The following is a 22,210-nucleotide window of genomic DNA, read 5'->3' on the forward strand; positions in this document are numbered from 1 at the left end:
GAAAGTTTGGGGCTGATTCGTCAAGTGGGGGCCGAGAAAAAAGGGGGGTCCCAAAACGTGTTTTCCCCATGCAATTTCCTATAGGGACCTTTAACCAAATTTGGCAGAGAGATAGAGTTCAGTTAGCAGATTGTGCTTTTTGTTAAATGGTGTAAATCCATTCAGTAGTTCCTGAGAAAATCAAAAGTAAAATCATAGCGATATCTAGAGACGAAGTACAGCACGCGTACCGAAATCCGTACAATTACGAGCACGAGCTGCATGCCGATTGGATGTCAACTGTGTGTCAACACTCCAAACCAGGAAGTGTTGGCAGCCATCTGGGGGGTAGGGTAGAAATATGTTGACCCTCTAGGCCTGCTCAGGGGGTCTTACACGGATGTTTAGGGGCAATTAAAAAAAAATAATTTAAAAAACGCGTTGTGCGCGTATTGTACTCGTACGCGGTGGAAAAGGAAAAAACCTCGTAGTACATTTTATTCCTAATTAGCTCCCGGGGGGGGGGGGCACATTTTTTTCTATAATGGGGGGCTTGGTAGTGTCCAACAAGAATGAAAACAAAAGTAATGTCGAGGACTGATGCTGTGGAAAATTTTACAGGTTACTTTTGGAGCATTAACCTTTTTTTGCCCTTCTGGAAAAGTAAAAAACTGCCAAATTAGATCTTCTTTGGACTTTCTTTAGGAATGAAATATTCTTCTGCAGAATGGCTTGAAGATGAGTCCATTGCTGTTATTATGGTAAACTTCGTTCTATTTGATAAGATTCTTAAAAGAGATGCTTCTTTTTAGAAAATCAAAGTAGAATTATTAAAATGGGACGGAAGTTCCAATAGTTGTAATAGGAAGTGTTATGAAGCAATGAAATTTCTTCTTTTAAAGTCACATGGCTTTGCGTACGGTTACGCTGTTATTACAGTGTTCTTAGGATGCGAGTACGCATGACGTTTCACCGCAATTGGTGTAATTGCTTTTAAAAGTAATGTAGGATTATTGGAACTTTAAAAAAAAAATCATAATTATCCTAGATAATGTGTTTTGTTAGTATGTTCAATAAATACATAAATATATGTTTTTAAACAATTAAAAATAAATTGCGTCTTTGCGTACGGGGCGCTGTACATGACGTCACACGGAAGCTTTCATGCGATGTGTAATGTGAAAGCGTATTTGTAGCGTATGCTGAGAATGATTAGCAGTACAAACTATGGTGCGATCACTTTCTCACTGTCAAATCAGAGCACAGGGCGCGCTATGAGAATGGTTAGAAGTGGTCATTTATTGGAAATCCGATTTAGCAATGTGGCTTATCCACGGTATCATAACGTTACTTTTTAGCCTGTTTAAGTTTGAGTGTTGCATGAATTACTATGCTATAGGCAGATATGGATGTTTAGGCAGCGCTTATGTCCATTAAGCTTGGTTATTATCATTTACATATAGGTGGCTGAGGGAGGGAAAAGAAGTCTATGTGAATGGCGAGGATTGCACAATAGCACCACATCACTCCTTAATTTGTAGACACATAAAATTGCATGGCTCTTGTAATCAAGATGCGCTTAATTTGGTGTGAGTTTGGAAAGGTACTGCAACACCTACTATTATACCATCGTTCAGTTTACTGGAAACGTGAGTTATTTAATTTAAAATAATGTAGATTGTTGTGCAATGTTACCAGGCATCGGTTACATGATTACGGTAACTGAGCATGTGGTTTGCTAAAAAATAGTTGTTTACTCCTCTGCATGGGAAGCTGGATGTTTCCATCCGGCCGTCGATTCCGACCTTGAAAGCAGAGTCAACCAAGTGAGCTGTATAAGAACGCTATTGTCTCAAAAAGAGGTCGCTCTTACATCTGCTAGAGAAACATCTGAAACACCCGCGCAGAAGTTTATGATTTATTACATACAGATGTGCCTTTGTATTTTGGGGAGTTAATTCAGAGTATCTTTAATGTGTCCTTGACTACGGGGTTACCTTACTTTTTTAAAGTTAGAAGCAGTGGTCTTGTGACTTCTTTTCAAAGTATATTTGGTGTCTTTTTGGCATTTTTTCATTCGATTTTTTCCAACATCTTTGGTGGATTCCTCTTAATAGTCTCATTAGTTGTCTGTGTGCTTCTATTAATTTGTTTACTTAAATATGGATGCACATCCTCCAGCACTCAACAATATTTCTCGGCTGTTGCTGCTCCACAATCGAATGCTTAGTTATTACGGAGCGCTGCCTCTGGCTACATTGAGTGCAGTTTATGGATTATCGTTTCGGTTCTCCTTTTTCACATGCGTTCAACCTGTCTTCCATTGCCTGAGCTGCGATTTCGACTGGGCCCTGGATTTGTGTCTCTGCAGTACGGTGTCTCCCAATGCGGATTATGACCAGCTGATGAGCCCCTTAGTGGTTCATGACTTGCTCTGTTCTGGCGGCGGGATTATAGACTCAGCAGCGACACATGGATTAATGGGACGTTGGAATGTTTTTGCAGCGGCGTATGAGTTCTTGGCTCACAGTTACATTGAAAATGACCCGAGTTTTCCTCCGATGGTGATAGAGGCTCCGGTCGTTGAGGAACATGTATGTTCATTCTCACTATTGAATTGGATGGCTGAAATGTTTTCAGATGAGAACAATGACTTCCTCTTGGAGGCTGTTGCTACATACTGTGCTTATACGCTGTTGGATTAAGACTCTTTGATTTTTCTACCTATTCTTTATTATTTCGCTACTGTTTTCTATCAAACAGCGAATAATTTTTTATGCAAATTTGAACTTGACTCTGCTTTTCAGGCTTGGACTCTGCGTTCCTAGTTCGCCCACGTTTATATCACGTGGTTCTATCGAGGGAGGGTGTCGTGGGCTGAGCCTTGCACTCACACCGTGTTAAGTTAGCATGGGTTCCTTAGAAGCTTAAACGCCATTTTTGCTTTCCTGCTCTGCTTTGCACACGACACGTAATTTTGATATTGTTTAGAGAAGGCTAAGTATTTTGTTTCACATGAGAATAATTTGTTATGCTACATTTCTAGACTGCCTCGCTAGTTTAGTGTGTATATTGAGAGCATGGAACAATAAGGTTATCTTGGATACTGTGTCTGTTATTCGGAATGATCCTCGCACGTTCGACCTATAACACATATGCAGGTGTGGCTACGTCTGATACTGGCTCCTTTAATAATGCATTGTGGAGGCATAATTAGACACAGTTGGAGAACATTGGTATCTTGACAGTTTGTGCAGAACTCAATGTGATCCACTACTGCTGAGTACCAGAGGTATGGGGCCGTCCATGTAATTCTATGAGACATTCTGTAGTTATAAACTAACCTGGTAGGTAGGGAGGGTGAAATGTAGGTATATTTTAAACCTGTTTCCCGTTAGCAATATAAGATGCTTTCTCCCTTTGTATTTTATGGTAAAGTAACAATGCTGCCAACCTTGTTTCTGATAATATGTTTGGTTGTATTATCTAAGGTACTGTGCATGAGATTACGGCGTTAGAAATAAACATTTCAAACTTGCACGTGTGTTTATTTACTCCTTGTTTGGACTGGTGTAAGACTATAACGAAAGAGTACTCTTTTTATCTACGTACTTGTGGTAATCGAAGTCGTATGTTCTGGGTTGAGTAGTAATTGGTGTTTTTGCTATAGGACGAAGAACCAATGAGTCATTGATTGCTAGTCTGGTAGGGGGTTTGGGTACTAAGGTGGGTTTTGGTACACCGCAATTCATTGAGGTCCTAAGTCTTTATGCACAGTTCTGTGTAGGAGCAGAATTCCAGCAACAGTAGTTACAACAAAAAGGCTCGATAAAGGGCTTTGAGATTGAATCAGAATATGAAATTGAAGAATAATTGATAATCCAAGCCAAGAAAGGGAGCAAGTGTGCAAATTTACAATGTCTTCGGCTGGGGGACTTGTTACAATAAAAATGTTCGATAAAGGCCTGCACTTTGAATAGGTATATGAAATAGAAGAATAGTTGATAATCACAGCTAATGTATGCAGCAAGTAGTTGTGTGTATGTGTGGATGATGTATTGATTGAGTGGAAGATGAAAAAGGTGAAAAATAAGAAAGGTTGGATACACGCAAACTAACCACTGCCTTGTTAGTGAAGAGAATCTTTGGAATTCCAGCTCATTACACAGATAGGGTGTTCAATTCCGCAGTGGGAGCAAGAGAAACGAGTAGCACATCTAAGGAAGCAAGCTAGTGCATAAAGTACACATAGTGTGCGGTAGTAAGGACGGAAGAAAGGACAGAAGTGTGGAAATTACCCACTGCTATTGATGGGTAGTAGTTACGAAGAAGGCTGAATAAAGGGCCTTGACTTTGAATTAAAGAAGAATAATTGATAAGCCCAGCTAAGAAAGGCAGTAAGTAGGTGTGTGTATTTGTGGATGGTGTGTTGATTGAGCAGAAAATGAATAAGTGAAAAATAAGAGAGGCTGCAGAGATGCAAACTTTCCATTTCTTTGTAAGGGAAGTGGGTGTTTAGTTTTCCAGTGCGTGCGTATGTATGTAAGTATGTATGTATGTATGTATGTATATATATATATATATATATATATATATATAAAAAAAATTCACTGAAAAAAACTTAGGTTTTAGTTATCTTATAGTTAGGAATTAGTATTTAAAAACCTTGCAAATTCACTGAAAAAAACATATGTTTTAGCCTCGTTATAGTTAGGAATTAGCATTTAAAAAACCTTAGAAATTCACAGAAAAAACCATAGGTTTCACACATGTTATAGTTAGCTGGGCATTTCACTCATACAAAACCTTTGAAATTCCCTAGTTATAGTTAGATCAGCTAACTATAACTCGCGCCCCTGCAATGCAGTGCTGATGTCATTTGAGATGTCATCAGTGATGTCGTGAGTGATGTCACTGACAATGTCATGAGTCATGTAAATGTGACATCATCAGCAATGCATTGCGGGCGCGCGAGTTATAGTTAGCTGAACTAACTATAACGGGGAAATTTCAAAGGTTTTGTATGAGTGAAATGCCCAGCTAACTATAACATGTGTGAAACCTACGTTTTTGTATATATATATATATATATATATATATATATATATATATATATATATACACACACACATACACACACACACACTAGGCAGCATAATATATTGGGAGAATAACATGTCACTCAGTCTCATACATTATAATATGTCAAGTTGAGAAATACTTACATTAACTAATCGCTCAAGACTAGGAATTATAAGTGATGTCTCAGCTCCTTTAACAGCAGGTTCTGTCTGTGCTACTTTTATAGCTTGTAATATCTCTTTCATTCCATTTTCAAGTTGTCTGTTTTCTTCAGAAAGTTCTTTCACTAAAACACATTTGCCAAATTAAAAATCATATGTTAGCATTCTCAAATACATAACAGAGGTACACAGTTATTATTTTTAGGGTAACCCAAATGTATTAGATTCCTGTAAGTCGGAAGGAAAACAATGTCAGGCAGAAAAGAGAGAAAGAGGACTTCAAGAGAATTGATAACTGTTTTAAATGCCCCAGATGTATAACTTCTTCCATTTAAAAAAAGTGTAGAATGTTCTTGTGGAAGGATTCTGCACACCTTTCAAAAGGTCTAACCCATACTGTGGCAAATTCAAAAGTGTCTATTCTGTGAATTCAGGAGTCAAGACGCTAAATTCATAGATTAAAGATTGGGATGCAGGATCTGGCTCCAACCTTCTAAATGAGATTCTATGTCAGGACCAGAGGCGAGGATTAAGCTGTTCTTTCTCCACTTTTATTAAAAGCGGTCATAAGAAAACACAATACCAGACTTCATTTCTTACAGCCCTTCGGGGAAAAAAGTCATAGTTCAAACTTCAAAATTGTCCAATCACTTGGCTCCACAGTATCTCCTTAGTCCCTTGTCGCTGTTGCCTCCTCTTCTTTCTGCGTTGCTCCAGCAGCTGAGTTAGGTGCTCTGGCATTTGGCCTGTTTCTGTTCTGCTTATTTATGTATTTTTCACACGTACAATAGATAGCAGTGCTCATTAAATTGGTTTGTGATAGTTTCTGTGGTATCTTATGCTAATATTGTTCCATAACTGCGGAAACGCTTGTCGCTCTTTCGCGGACACTTTGTTCTTTCAAGAATGCTGCAGCGCCCAGGGCCAGTAGGGTGTGCTCCTCCGACCACTAGAGAGAGTCGTCTGTTGCACGCGCTATAATGCTATTAACAACATAACAATTTACAAGTGTGATCCTATAAAGAATGATACATTGAACACTGACTCCATCTTGTATACCTGACAAACAAGTTACTTACCTTCGGGATCGATATATCTGTAAGAGACATATATTAGTTATAGATTCCTTACCATAGAATTACCCCCAGGCGTCAGACTGGATCCGGAGAATTTTTTCTCTCTGCAGTATCCCTGTGCGTTGGTAGGATGACGTTGCGGTATCTAACTAGACGCCACCCCTGCATGCTGATGGAATCTATAACTAACATATGTCTCTTACAGATTTATTGTTACCAAAGGTAAATAACTTGTTGGTGTGACAGAGACTACTAGTTATAGATTCCTTACCTTAGAATAGATACCCCAGCAATAACAACCTCAGAGGTGGGTTGCGTACTAAGTTCACACCAGAAAATCCTGGAGAACTGAACGGCCGAAGAAGCCATCCCTCCGGACTTGACTATCCAGGCAGTAATGTTTAGTGAACATGTGCAGTGATGCCTATGTGGCTACCTGGCAGATATCAACGAGGGGGGACTCCACGTCCCAAAGCAGTAGTGGAATTGGCACGCAGTCCTAACGGATGCTCCTTTTTCCCCAAAGAGTAACAGATCTTGAAAGATAGTCCGTTTTTGCACGGCCCAACCTTTCTTGGCGCCCACAGAGCCAACCAAGAGTTGATCATCCACCCGTAATTGTTTTGTGTGATCCAAATAAAATGATAACACTTGTTTTGGATCCAGACGGTGAAGTCTTTCCTCCTCCTTTGAAGGATGAAGGGGCAGGAAGAAGGTGGGCAAAGTGATGGTCTGTCCTATGTGGAAAGAGGTAACCACTTTGGGAAAAAAAGGTCTAGTTCGAAGGACAACCTTGACTGGATCGACAGCAAGGAAAGTAGGTTTAGAAGATAGAGCCTGAAGCTCACTTACCCTGCGAGCAGAGGTGATGGCAACCAGAAAAGCAGTCTTTAAGGTCAAGAGTCTGAGAGGACAATAATGTAGTGGCTCTAAAGGAATATGGCACATTACAACGCGATGTAATACATTGCGTGCCATTACAAAGCGGTTGTTACAACGGCCGCGTGGTTAGTAAGCGATGTAGTACATCGCAAGTCTTTACAACGGGTTTTATTGGGGGCGCACTGAATGAATGAATGTTGGATTTATAGAGCGCGTGGTTACCCTGGAGCGTGCCAGCACTGTACCACTGGGGAACCTGTCATGGCTTTCCCTGTGAGATGGTCCCTTTACTGGGCATTCCAAAGGTGCAGCCAGGCATCCCCGGTGGTGATGGGGCCGGAGTGGAGATTAAGCAAGCTATTGCCCAGAGTTGCAGCGTGGGACCCCATGGTTAGAGTGGCACCGAGGCGAGATTTATCGGGCCCGCTGACATTGGTCCTGCACCCGGCCGCGTCGGGAATTGAACCCTGGTCCCGGGCCGACCTCTGCCTCCGGGTCTGCCGCCTCTAACCGTTGAGCCACACTTCTCCACACTGGACTTAGGAATAGTATTATTTAATATTACTACTCCAGTTTGTGCAACAGTAGGAAAGGTGGTGGAATTTATTTCCAATACCTGAGCACCCCCTATTGGAATTTGTTGTAATATCTTGCAATGTCATTACATCGCCTACTAACAACAAGGTCGTTGTAACAACTGTGTTGTAATAGCACTCGATGTAATGGCAGCGTTGTAAACGCTGTTTCCCCTCAAAAGGAGCACACATAAGGTAAGTTAAGTCCAGATTCAAGTCCCACTGGGCCATTACAAAAGGAATAGGAGGAAAGAGGTGAGTAAAGCCCTTAAGAAACTTATTTAGAATAGGGGAATGTAAAAGAGAAGGCTGCTCAGGAAAGCAAAGAAAGGCCGAAAGATAGCCTTTAAGGGTGCCCAAAGCAGAGCCCTGCTGGGCCTAAGATAGAATGAAGAGGAGAACCTCGGATACAGGCTGGATTGGTTTGGGTGGAGGACCGTCCCCTGCTGCTGAGACAGAAGATCCTCCCAAAGAGGCAGTCTGATCGGAGGATCGATGGCCATGTTCAAGAGCTCGGGATACCAGACTCTTCGTGCCCAGTCAGGAGCCACAGAAAGGCTTGGGCCCGTCTGCGCTTGATCTTCTTTAGCACTCTGGGTATAAGTGGGATAGGCAGAAAGGCGTATAGAAGACCGCAAAACGTTGCCGAGCGAGTGCCACCTTGTAAATTCCAACGCGCAGAACTGCTGACATTGCATGTTCTCTTTGGTGGCGAACAGATATAACTAAGGTTCTCCCCACTGCTGAAAGAGACCTTGCACCACCTCCTAGTAAAGACGCCATTCGCGATCCATCATGCACCGGTGGCTGAGTTCGTCCGCCCTGGGGTTCAGAGAACCTGCCAGGTTTTGAACCGCCAGGGACATGCCCTGATGTTCCAGCCACGTCCAAAGGCAGAGCCTCTTGACATAGGGGCCACGACCCCGCCCTGTTTGTTGCAGTACCTCATATGGGTGGTGTTGTCCGTAAACATCTGCATTCCCCTTCCTCTCATAGAAGAAAAGGAATGCCTTTAGTGCACGACGAAATGCCCGCAGCTCCAGAAGGTTGATGTGGAGCCCGGATTCCGTGGGAGACTAGAGGCCTCTGATCTCCGCCTCTCCTATGTGGTCGCTCCATCCAGAGAGTGACGCATCTGTCACAACTGTGAACTCTGGTAGGGAATAGGAGAGGGATCTGCTGTTGAGCCAATCCTGGTCCGTTAGCCACCACTACAATTGGTGTTCGGTGCCCTCTGAGATCTGGATGCAATCGTAATGATTCCCCCGATGCTGTGCCCACTGGAACTTCAGGTCCCACTGCTTCCAGGTCGCCCCACCCACCGCACGGCCCCCGTGTGCTGGCCTCCACCGCTGCTCCTGCCTGCCGCCGCTGATTGCCTTCAGGGACCCGCCTTCAGGGCTTCCCCCTCGCCGCCTCCTCCGCGCTCTTTCCCGCCTTTAGACCCCCGCCGCTGCTCCCCTGCGGCCCGCCCCCTTCCTCTGCCTCGATCCCCATTCGCCGCCCCGCTCCCGCCTCCCAGCTGCTCCTCCCTCGCTCCGCCCCCCCCACTCTCCACTTATGGCAGAGTCCACGCGTGAGCACAGCGTCCGCGCTCAGCGGGCAATTGTGCGCGAAGGCGCGCCAAAGGCAAGCCCGTCTGCGCCTGTCCGCACCTGGACCGCGCCCAGTGCCAGGACCCCTGGCCCCCACCGATGCAAGACGACCCGACAGACCTACGACGCCGCCGCCCTCAACGCCGGCTGGAACCCTGCATGCTGCCGAGCCGCCCCGAAACGCATCCACGGACCCTTCACCTGTAGAACCTGCAAGTTCACCTGCCTCCGAACCTGCACCGCACCCGCGAAGTCAAACACCAGTAGCAACCTCAAGTGCATCCTGCTCAACACCCGCTCCGTCCACAGACACGCCGTGGAACTCTGGAACCTGCTCGACACATCACCACCAGACGTCGCCTTCCTCACGGAAACCTGGATGAACGCCTCCTCGGCCCCCGACATCGCCATCGCTATCGCCATCCCGGACGGGTACAAGATCATCAGGAGGGACCGCGTCAACCAGACCGGAGGAGGCATCACCATCGTCCACAAGAACACCATCCGCATCACGACCGACTCCAACGACACCTTCGCCGCCGCCGAGCACCTCCACTTCCAGATTCACACCGACCCAAAGACGACCCTCAGAGGCACCCTCATCTACAGACCCCTGGGACCCCGCACACAATTCAGCGAAAACATCAGGGACTTCATCAGCCCACACGCCCTCCCCTCCGCTGACTACATCCTCCTAGGGGACCTCAACTTCCACCAGGAGAACAACAAGGACCGCAACACCGCTGCCCTGCTGGACAACCTCGCCCACCTCGGACTCAAGCAACTGGTCAACACCCCCACCCACTACGCCGGCCACACGCTTGATCCCGTCTTCTCATCCAGCAAGCACATCACCTTCAGACACTCCACCGGACTCCACTGGACCGACCACAGCTGCGTCCATTTCAGCTTCAGAAGAACCACACCCCACCACCACCCGCAACAGGTTCCTCACAGAAGCTGGAGCAAGATCACCGTCGACCAGCTCACCACCTCCCTCAGCTAGAACCCACCCACCAGCACAACGGACCCCAACGAAGCAGCCCTCAACTTCACCCAGTGGCTGACCGCCTGCGCCGACGAACTCGCACCACTGAAGAACCCTCCCAGCAGACCCAGAAGCAAGAAGGCCTCCTGGTTCACCGACTAACTCAAGGACTCCAAGAAGACCTGCCGCACCCTCGAGAAAGCCTGGCTCCTCGACCAAACCACTGACAACATGACCGCCCTCAAACACGCCACCCGCAAGCACCACCAGCTCATCCGCACCACCAAGAAGAAATCACTGAAGGAACGACTGGACAACAACGCCCACGACAGCAAGGAACTCTTCACCATCGTCAAGGAGTTCTCCAACCCCAGCACCGGCAACAACAACATCACTCCCTCACAAGACCTCTGCGACTCTCTCGCCTCGTTCTTCCACCGCAAGATTGCCGACATCCACAACAGTTTCGGCGCACCACCCACGCACCCAACCATCGAACCAACGCCCCCCACCGCCACCCTCCGCACCTGGACCACGGTGACCACCGAAGACACAGCCCGCACGATGAACACCATCCACTCCGGATCTCAGCCTGCCCCCTGCCCCCACCACGTCTTCAACAAGGCCAACTCCACCATCGCACCCCAACTCCGAGACGTCATCAACACCTCCTTCGACACCGCCACCTTCCCGGAGAGCTGGAAGCATGCCAAGCTCAGCGCCCTACTGAAGAAACCAACAGCGGACCCCACCGACCTCAAAAACTTCCGCCCCATCTCGCTCCTTCCTTTTCCTGCCAAAGTCATCGAGAAGATCGTCAACAGACAGCTTGCCGCCTCCCTCGAGACGAACGGATCCCTCGACCCTTCGCAGTCCGGTTTCAGAGCCAACCACTGCACCGAGACCGCCCTCATTGCAGCAACCGACGACATCCGAGCCCTGTTCGACAACGGGGAAACAGCGGCACTCATCCTCCTGGACCTCTCCGCAGCGTTCGACACTGTCTGCCACCTCACCCTAATACAGCGCCTCAGCAACATCGGCATCCAAGAGAAGGCACTGGAGTGGATCGTCTCGTTCCTCGCCGGAAGAACACAGAGAGTCCGCCTCCCCCCCAATTCGATCCGAGGCCACCGAAGTCATCTGCGGCGTTCCGCAAGGATCATTATTCAGCCCCACCCTCTTCAAAGTCTACATGAGCCCTCTTGTTGCCATCGGACGCCAACGCAACCTCAACATCATCTCCTACGCTGACGACACCCAGCTGATCCTCTCCCTCACCAGAGACCCCGACACTGCCAGAACCAGCCTACACGAAGGGATGAAAGACGTCGCCGAGTGGATGAAGAACAGCCGTCTGAAACTGAACTCAGACAAGACGGAAGTCCTTATCCTGGGACCATCGCCCTCCGCCTGGGACGACTCCTGGTGGCCCCCAGCCCTGGGCACCGCTACCAAGCCAACAGACCACGCACGCAACCTGGGATTCATCCTGGACTCCTCCCTCTCAATGACCAGACAAGTCAACGCCGTCTCCTCATCATGCTTTCACACCCTACGCATGCTTCGCAAGATCTTCCGATGAATCCCAACCGAAACCAGGAAGACGGTCACCCAGGCCCTCGTCACCAGCCGATTGGACTACGGAAACACCCTCTACGCCGGAACCACAGCCAAGCTACAGAAAAGACTCCAACGCATCCAGAACGCCTCCGCCCGACTCATCCTGGACATCCCCCGACGCAGCCACATCTCCGGCCACCTGAGGGACCTGCACTGGCTCCCCGTCAACAAGAGGATCACGTTCAGGCTCCTCACCCACGCACACAAGTCTCTTCACGACCGGGGCCCCAAGTACCTCAACGACCGCCTGACCTTCTACACGCCCACCCGCCAGCTACGGTCTACTAGCCTCACCTTCGCCGCCGTACCACGCATCCAAAGAGCAACCGCCGGAGGCAGATCCTTCTCCTACCTGGCGGCCAAGACATGGAACTCCCTCCCCATCCACCTTCGGCTGACCCAGGACCACCTCGCCTTCAGGAGACAACTCAAGACCTGGCTGTTCGAGCAGTAGCGGACCCCCTACCCCAAGCACCTTGAGACCCTCCCGGGTGAGTAGCGCGCTATACAAATGCTATGATTGATTGATTGATTGACTGCAGAGCCGGCATATGCCACCTGGCATGATCTACCAGCAAGATGCAGTAGGCTATGAGGCCCAGCAGCCTCAGGGTCTTTCTCACCGAAATCTAGGATAGAGGCTGAAACATCTGTATCATAGCCCAAATATCCCAGACTTGCTGCTCTGGAGGATATAAGCCCCAAACTGCGCTGTATCCAGAAGTGCACCGATGAAAAGGAGCTTCTGAGAGGGAATCAGGTGTGACTTAGGCACATTGATAGTGAACCCCAGCGAATACAGGAGGTCCGCCATAGTCTGGAGGTGGGAACGACCGCCTGGGCCAAGCTCGCCTTCAACAGCAGTCGTCGAGATAGGGGAAGACTGGAACGTATGATCTGTGCATATGAGCTGCCACCACCGCCATCACTTTCGTGAACACCCGAGGGGCGCTGGTAAGGCCAAAGGGGAGCATGGGTAAACTGAAAATGCTAGTTGCCTACTGTGAACCGTAGGTAACTCCTGTGGGCTGGCAGGACGGGGATGTGGAAATAAGCATCCTGCAAGTCCTACACTACCATCCAGTCTCCAGGGTCGAGGGCAGACAGGACCTGAACTAATGTCAACATTTTTAACTTCTGATTCTGGAGGAAGCAGCTGACGTCCCTGAGATCCAAGATAGAACGCAGGCCTTTCTCCTTCTTGGGTACCAGGAAGTAGTGGGCATAACAACAAAAACCTACTTCTGGCACAGGGAGTCGCTCAATAGCTCCCTTGGCCAAGACAGCCATAACTTCCTGACGGAGAAGGGCCAAGTGAGGCTCGAACATGCGATGAAGTGTTGGTGGTATGGAGGGAAGGGTACTCTCGAAGGGGAGGGAGAAGCCCCTTTGAACTATCTGCAAAACCCACCTGTCAGACATGATGATGTGCAATTGGGGGAGGTGATGCTGGATCCTGCTGCCCACTGGCAACTAGTGGCCGGTAAGGTCAGACTATAAAGCTGTGGAGGCAGTTGCAGGGGGGCATTGGTAGACTGGCCCGCTCTCTGGCCCCCGGACCCACGATGCTGAGGCCCACGTCCCCGGCAGCGCAGAGGCTGGGTGGCTTGTGCAGCCCTGTGGCCTTGGGTGTAGCGAGGTGGGGCACCCCTTCCGTGGCGGCGAAAGTAGACTGCATGGGGCGAGAAGTCGCTGCAAGTCCCCAAGGATCTGGCCGAAGCTCTAGAGTCCTTGAAGCGCTTAAGTGCCAATTCTGCCTTGTCGCCAAACAGGCGACAGCCATCAAAGGGCATGTACAAAAGGGTACATTGGACATACCAAGAGAAGCCGGAGGTTATCTGCCAGGGATAGCGTCTCAAGACTACTGACGTGGAAATTGACCTACCCAGCAAATTAGCAGTATCCAGTCCATACCGGATGGGGAACTTTGCTGCGTCTCGACCCTCAGCAACAGCACAGGCAAGCAAGACCCGGGCCTCCACCAGGCACTGTGGCAGCACTTGCGCAACCGTGTCCCACACTGAATGTGTGTAACAGCCCAAGAGACATCCAGTGTTCACCGACCACAGTCCTAAGTTGGGGGAAGAAAACATCTTCTTCCCAAGATGGTCGAGCTTCTTGCATTCCCTATCTTGAGAAGCTGTAATGAAAGCGCTTCCTTTCGAAGATGAGGCTTGGACCATCAAGCTCTCAGAAGTAGGGTGTTGGGAGAGGAAAAGTGTGTATCCCGGTGCCAGGCGGTGGGGTCGGGCAATCATCCTATCCACAGGAGCCCCTGTGCTGGGCTTGGACCAGGAGCCCAGGAGGACGTTAGTGAGGCCCTCATTGAAAGCCAGCAAGGGCTCCGAAGAGGCTGCAGCTGGCTGAAGCACCTCAGTACGGAGGTTAGTCCTGACCGCCACCATAGGAAGCTCAAGGCCAAAAGCCTCAGCCACCCTACGCAACACCACAGTGTAGGAAGCTCCCTACTCTGTAGCCACGGTAGGGGTAGAAAGCATACCAAGGTCTGGGGAAGTATCCAGACCATTGGCATCACCAAACTCGTCTCCAGTCTGGCTCTTGAAGATGGTCTGCCAGAGGGTCAACAGACCCTTCCCAGTCCTCCTCATCCTCCTTTGGCCGCCACTCAGGGTGATAAAGAACGCCAGAGAAGAACAGCGGTACAAAAGGTACCCTCTGGCGCTGGTATCAGAGTTGGTCGACACCAGTCTGGCTCCGTGTTCAAGTCGAGGCGGAGGCCGGGGTTGACGCCGGCCGGGGACGCACCGGCGTCGGAGGTGGCGGAGGCATTGTCAGAGGGATTGGTGCCAGAGAAGGTACCATGAGGTCGACCAGCACCGATCCAGATCCAGGCATGGATCCTTGGGGGCCCTGCGGTGCAGAGGCCGGAGCTGCCAGCATCGAAAGCCTAGAGCCCCCGCTGAGTCTGCGGAGCCTGAAGGCACGCTGGCGGAGTCGGGTTGCAAAAAAGATGGTATGGAGGGCTTCGTAAAAGGCACAAAGCTGGGCAGGGAATGCTCCGGACCCAGGGAAGGGAGGTAAGAGCCGGAGGACGACGACCCTCCACGTTATGTCAGTCGACGGACGGGTAGAAAGCGAAGAGCGACAATGCTTCTTCGCCTTCTTCTTGTGCTTTCACATTCGATGAAGAATGATGGTGGTGGCTCCGCTACCGGTCCCGCAACCTTCCTCTTGACCGGGACCTCGACCGGCATGGAGCTGACTGCCGAGCCTCCAGAAGCTTTCGGGACCGCTCCCACAAAGACTTCGGGTTCATGGGCTGACCGTTTTGAGCACGACTTTGGGTCATGGTCGCGCTCCTAGCCACAGAGGCACACAAGGTGCAGATTCGTGACAGACATCAGCTTGTGACAGGAGTCACAAGACTTGAAGCTAGTCCGACGATGGGACATCCCTAAGTGCACCAGGAGTCGAATGATCACTGAATCTGCGCTTGCTGGCGCGGAAAAAGAAAGAACTGACATCAGAGTCCAGGGGCGGGGGTCTAAGTGGATACAGCAACGTCATCCCGGCGATCAGGACGCCGATGGTAAACTTGGAGTCGACCGACACCATCTACCAACTCGCAAGGGTACTGCTGAGAGAAAAAATTATCCGGATCCAGCCTGAAGCCTGGCGGTAATTCTAAGGTAAGGAATCTATAACTAATAGTCTCTTTCAGATTCCATTTTCTGTTCTCTCACGCAAATGCAGGTGAGGGGTGTTGGAGGGATGTTTTTGCTCTTCACTTGTTTTCACCTTTCACTGTTAAGAGTAAGCTAAAATATATGTGGGATGCGCATTTGGTACCTTTCAAGGCAGAAATTGTTGTTGACAGCGAAAAGTGTGGAATGTACCGCTATGTCTCGGAGTCAAAATACAGGGGTCTGGCCAGCTTCTGTCTTGACCCAGACACAGACCAGTACGGCCAGTTCGGTTTTAGCAACAGTAGAAAGGGGGCAAGGTTTCTAGAAACTTCTCCTCAGGTTGAGTAAAAGGTATTAAAGGCAGGAAATCTTAGCGCTTAGACAGAAGCTCGCTGTGGAACAGACGTGTTGCTGCAGGGAACTTTGAGGGTCCAGATCGAGACTTCTGCGTGGCTGTCAAGGGCTCCTCCAGTCAAGTTGGCCAGATGTTGACAAATTGTTCGGTGATGTATTCTTTTCACTTCTTGTGTATATAAGCTACAAGTTTCTCTGCTCCATCTATATATGTCAAATGTTTTTCTTGTGTCTTGCCAATGTTATTTGCATATATTAGCCTTCTAGTTAATATCTGGGAATCTGCATTAACCAATATATTTTGCCCTCCATCGAAAAGTGTTGACCTAATAAATACATGTGCTTCATTTTAAATGCACCTGAATTTGTTTCCTTGCCTCGTCGTGAGAGTGCCGAGTTCTCTTTGTACATGTGGTATTTAAAGGGGCAGCGGTGCATTCACCTCCTCTTGGGAGTGCTGAGTTTAGTTGTGTCCTATTGTTTCAAATCAGTAGCAAAACATGCGCCTGACGTGTCTTGCTACCCTGAGTTGGCCCGCGTTGTCAGTTTCAGATTGCAGCACGGCCGGCCAGGTGCTCAGCTTTGTCAGTTTCCAAAAAGCCCTGTTTGTCTGGAGTGATTGGTTCTATACTATTTCAGCGTTTACCGCCCTTATTACATTTGCGGACACCACACCAGGCAAGTCCATTTACCCTGTAGTTTGAAAGGGGTGCGAAGTTTCCACTGGGCCTGGTAACCTATATTTGGCTCCCTGGACTTCTATCTGGGACACCCCCACCCTTTATAAACCCTCTTACACTAGCTGGGACCCCCAGCATTGGTGCTATTACCTAACTGTGCCTTTTTTTTTACCCTTGATCAGAATAAGTTATGTCGAAGAGACATATGCAGAGGCAGATAGCCTCACCTACCTCTTCATAGAGAATCATTTCTGCAAGGTTGTGTACGCCTCCATTTCTAAGGTGGTCTTGCAGGAAATGGCCTCCTTGGAGAGGAAATTACTGCTGTGGCAGAGAGCTGCTTCAAAGCCCTCCCTGGGAGGGAAGACGTTTTAGGACTTGTACCTCCCGACAGGCCTAAACCACCCGCCACACCCCCACAAGTGCAGAAGGGACATAGAACCAGGCGTCGAACCGAGCAATTTTGGCAGACTGAAACAGGCATTCCTGGACTATTATCAGTCCCCCTCACTAGACCCCATATAGCATGGTCCTGGCGAGCTTGCTAGGACAAGATTCTAGATATTGCAGGGACCTTGACCTCCCTCTCGACATGGCAAAGGACACCAAGGCATCTGTGTCATTGAATTCCCCGGAGGTTCTATCAGGCTGGGCTCAGAGGGCCATCATCTTCCTGGGGAAGGCGAACTGTGCCCTCTCCATGGAGAGGCAGAGGCCGCTCCACATTAAGACGGACCTCAAGTTGGGGGAGCTGACCACTTCAGAGGCAGGTCACGTCTTCCATGGGGGATTGCTTGGTGACACGTGTATTCGGGAGCTGAGCAACTTTGTACAGACATTTAATTAGGTAGACAAGACCCAGGCATCCATTAAACGCATCTTTATGCCCCGGGTTTTCTCTGGGGCTGGTCAGAGCAGGAGGCAATTGGCCGGCCTCGCACAACACCCAGCCTCTGACAGAGGATAACACAAAAGAAGAGGGTAGGACCAGGACGCCTTGAGATTTGGGAACTTCTATCCATCCAAGAGTCACCCCCATCACCGGGGCACAAGAGGAGGTCACTGTGGTGGTGGCAACCAGGGTACCAATCAAGGTGGTGTTCACCCTGTTCTTCTGCATTATCTGGGGACAGGCTTCAGGGGTTCGTCCACAACTGAGAGTCCCTTACCTCCAAAACTTGGGTCTACCAAATAGTAAGAGTGTTCCGCATAGAATTTTACAGCAGCCCCACCAGGAGAGACGTCCTATCCCCTTTAGTCATATCTTCCACACATGCCGAGCTGGTGGACATAGAGGCCATGGAGCTTCTTCGCAAATGGGTGGTAGTGTGTATGATCCTGCATCGAAGGGTTATTTTAAGCATGGGCAAACCGAATGGAGTCCAGCAATCTGTAATCAACCTGAAGGATTTCAACAACTGGTTTGGTTTACCACAATTTTAAAATGAAAGGTATCCACCTACTCAGGGACCCCCTTAAAAAAAAAGACTGCATGGTGTGCTTAGATTTGAAGGACACCTATTTGACCATCCCAATCTTTTCCTCTCACTGCCGCTTCCTCCAGTTTCAATAGAGGGGGTACACATTCAAATTCAGGACGCTTCCCTTTGATCTGTCATCCGCTCTGTGGTGCTTCACCAAAGTAATGCGCCAGGAGGTGGAATTTTTAAGGGTCCAGGGTATAAGTTTAACAATCTACCTGTAAGACATCCTCTTCATGAACCAATGCCCTTGGGCTCTGTCTAGACACCTTCAAGTGGCGGTCTCGGACCTGAAGTCGCTAGTCTACATTATCAATCCGGACAAATCAATGCTTACTCCCTCTCAATATCTGGTGTTCCTGGGTTTTGTTGTGGACCCTGTTCGGGCTACCCTCAGTCTCCCTTACTGTATGTTTATCAAGATCAAATATGAGCTGCAATCCCTCACAGCATGACCCTCCACCTCCCTGATACAGATAGTGAGGGTAGTGGGGCTGTTGTCATCCTCTATACAGGCCATTTTTCTGGGCCCTTTTCATTATCGGGCCCTACAGCACTTGAAGGCCTTGCATCTCAGGGAAGGCCTCATCTACTCCCATGTGGTTCCCCTCTTGGAGGAGGTTCAAGCAGATTCAGAAGGGGTTGGCTTATATGAAGGCATGGAACGACTGGGCGATCTTTGGTTCAATGCCAGACCTGGAGATAAAGTCTGAGGTAAGTGGCTCGTGTTGGGGGGCGAGATATGGGGGACTTCTCCACAGGCAGAAGATGGTCCTCATAAAAAGAGATCCATGCACATCAACTGCCTCGAACTCCTAGTGGGGGTCAAACGCAGTTCAATGCTGGACCAAGGACTATGGGCAATGCTGCGCCCTTCACAAGATGGACAATGTGGCTGTGGTGTGCTACATAGTTCATCTCGGGGGGGGACCCATTCCAAGAATCTCTTGGACCTGGCCTGCAGTTTCCAGGATTGCTGCTTGGAGAATCAGGTCTCGGTGACGGCCAAGCACCTCCCAGGACTGTCCAATCAGGTAGCTGATTGGTACTCCTGTAACCTTCAAGACGCGAGCCTCTGGAGAATGCACCCATCTGTGTTTGAAGCATTTCACAACAGATGGGGCCTGTTCTCAGTGGATCCCTTTGCCTCTCGTTTGGATCACTAACTCTGAAGGTACTACAGCTGGCATACAGGCCCAGAAGAGTTGGCGATGAAGGCCTTCCTTCAGGAATGGCAACCCCAACTAAGGTATGCCTTTCCTCCATTTGTGATGATCATGAAATGAATGAAATGAAAATTACACTTGTATAGCGCATAACTACCCGGAGGCCTCGCAGCGCTTGTGACTGAATGCTTGTGGCGAGCTCGGGGTAGTTCAGCAGGCTCATGCGCCTTTCAGCTCAGGTCAGGAGACAGACGGCGGGTGTGGTTCTAGTGACTCTGACTTGGAGATCGCAAGTCTGGTATCTGGTAAGATACGGAGGGGGGTTCCCATAATCTGGTCATTCAAAGATCTCTGTTACTTCACCCCCAGGACACCGAGCTTCCACCCAATGCCAGGACAGGTAGAGGAAAAGAAGAAGCTCAGAGGGTCCGAGGGCCCACCTAGAGGAAAGGCCACAGGCAAGCCATAACGGGAGCTATAACCATTAGCGGCCAGAAGCATGAAGGACACTGAAGCATTCCAGCTCTCAGGACAAGTGCAGGAAGGAGAGCAATGGCCAGACCTACCACTATAAGGGGAGCACATACAACCTCATGAGGCAATATCAACATACAGAAACGCCATGGAGAATGGCCACCAAATGACAGCCAGCACTCCCCAGGAGAGCATAGCTATATAACAGCTACCACTACCCCACATAGGGTACGGTAAGTCCCAAAACATGGGAACCCTCTTTGGAAGAACTTCAGCAGCAGAGGAGAAGCAAAAGCCAAAGCGCCACAGGAAAAAACAGCCCAGCGGAAGGCTTGACATCAGCCCAAAGAAAAACAGAAGGCCTAATCTCAGGGCCAAGTCTCTTTAACAAGTCCAGTAAAAACCCACACACAGGCAACAAGGGCCATCCAGCAGCCAACAATGCCAAAGTCCCAGCAAGGAGGACTCAATGGCCAGCAAAAATCACCTACAGCAAGGGCATCTAAGGGCCCAAACCCAGCTCAGGTCAGCAGTCACTGAGGAGAGGAAGAGGAGGAGAATAAGGCAGAGGGGAGGAGTAGAAGAAGGAGGAGGAGGAGGACTGAGCACCGCCAAGAACCTCCGGATGGCAGAGTCAGCCGGAGCATGGAACAACAGGCTGACATCAAACGGAAGATCAATGAGTCGCTCCCGAATATTCTCAGGGAACATGCCGTCCCGAAGCCAAGCATGGCGATGGAGGGCGACTGAGGAAGCCATAGGCTGGCCCAACACCTCCGAGATGTCCAGAGCGGAGCGGAGAATAAACGCCGCTAGCTCCTGGCCATCCAAAACATGATGTCGTAAGTCCACCTGAATAGTCTCTTGGGATGCGCTGGTTGAGGCGAACATGTTGCCCCCCAAGAGTCCAGCCAGCGGGCCTTCCGGGGACTTCGAAGTCAACAGGGGCGGCAGGGAGGGAAAATCGGTCCTCAAGAGAGGACTGTCAGCAGAGGGGTGGAGGGAGAGGCACGCCGGGTCACGTGGTGCCGGAAGGTGACAGTGCAGAGGTGTTGAGGCACCGGATCTACCGAGGCAGGGCCCCTCCTAGCTCCTTCCAGAGAAGAAATGAGTGAACCTTCAAAGGGGAGCCCTGGTGGAGAACCTCCAAGAGACGGTCCGCCGGAAAATGAGCAATTGGGTCCCCCATGCACAGAATGCCCACAGCAGTGGACAACGCGTGCGCGAAGGTCGCACCTGGCTCTGTAGGGCCCTGCGGAGAAGAAATCAGCTCCTCCGTGGGTGACGGCTGTAGACTAAGACGGCCGAACCCGAGGCCAAGGGGGACGGGCAAGGGCCAGACCTGAAAGCCAGAAGGCACAGAGGAATGGGGCACCTGCCGCTCCTCCGATGAGCACCTTGGCCTCAGAAAGGGCGGGGAGCCACCCTTCGATGCCGAAGGAGAGGCCGGATAGGGCTCCTCCGAGTCACACTGCACTGGGGACCGGAATGGGGACCAGAGTGGGGCCAGAGAGGAAGTGGCCAAAGGGCGATGCCGGGGCCAGAGAGGAAGTGGCCAAAGGGCGGCGCCAGAACGGCGCCGACTCGACCTCCGCCGAAGGCAGCTGCCTGCGTGGAGGAACGAGAAGTACCGGGGGAGTGATCCGAAGGTGGTCCGGCGACCCATGTGGAAGCGCCAAAGACGACTCAACCTCCCACTCGCCCCTGATGAGGCAGCCGCCTGCGGGGAGGAATGAGGAAGGCCCAGAGGGGGACGGGGAGTCCCCATCCCACCTCGGCCCAAAGCGGGACGAGGAGAGGTCACCGACCCTTGCAGCACTGCCCGAAGCAGACACCGGTGCCTGGATGGCGTCAGCTCAACCTTGGACAAGGCCTTTGCCTGCCCGGAGGGCCCAGCGGGGCTCGGGGATGCGACCCGAGCCCCGACGACCTCCTGCGACACCACAGGGACTCCAGCAGGAGTTTCCTGCAAGGCAGAGGCGCCGTGGCGCGAAGGAGGGGCCCCAGAGGGGCCGCACCCCAACAGCACCACATCCTTATAGCCTGGATCTGAACCAGTCGGCGCCAGGGCCGGAGCGTTCGGCGGCGCCGCAGAGGGCCCCACACGAGGCGAGGGATCCGTCGGCGCCCCAGGAAGGGAAGGAGGAGAAGACGCCAGCGAGGCCCGCAAAGCCGCTGCGTATGTGTCCATCTGGACTCTCGACGCCCCCACACCTGGAAACGATGGACAGGAGGATGACACGCAGGTCCGCATCACCCGCGGAGAGTCCCCGCCCCGGACGGCCGAACACCAGCCCCTGAGGATAAACTGTGACACTTACCCACCGGGGAGCGACGCTCTCGCTACACCGGAGAAGGACGTGGACGATGACCACAGCCATATCTGAAGCCGTCTACCGAAGCTGATCGAGGGGAGGAGGTCGACCAGGAGAGATGCGCCGATAGAA

At 50.3% G+C, this 22,210-nt stretch overlaps 1 protein-coding gene across 1 annotated transcript in view; it reads right to left on the minus strand.

Moving 5' to 3' along the window:
* CEP290 (centrosomal protein 290) overlaps positions 1–22,210 on the minus strand; it is a 1,386,965-nt gene that overhangs the window by 1,021,454 nt on the left and 343,301 nt on the right. Inside the window, exon 19 of the mRNA XM_086918001.1 lies at positions 5,205–5,347. Coding sequence (XP_086774127.1) covers positions 5,205–5,347 — 143 coding nt within the window. The remainder of the gene's footprint in view (positions 1–5,204; positions 5,348–22,210) is intronic.

The sequence above is a fragment of the Lissotriton vulgaris genome, chromosome 1_1 (genome assembly GCF_964263255.1).
Source record: "Lissotriton vulgaris chromosome 1_1, aLisVul1.2, whole genome shotgun sequence".
NCBI classification, from domain to species: Eukaryota; Metazoa; Chordata; class Amphibia; order Caudata; family Salamandridae; genus Lissotriton; species Lissotriton vulgaris.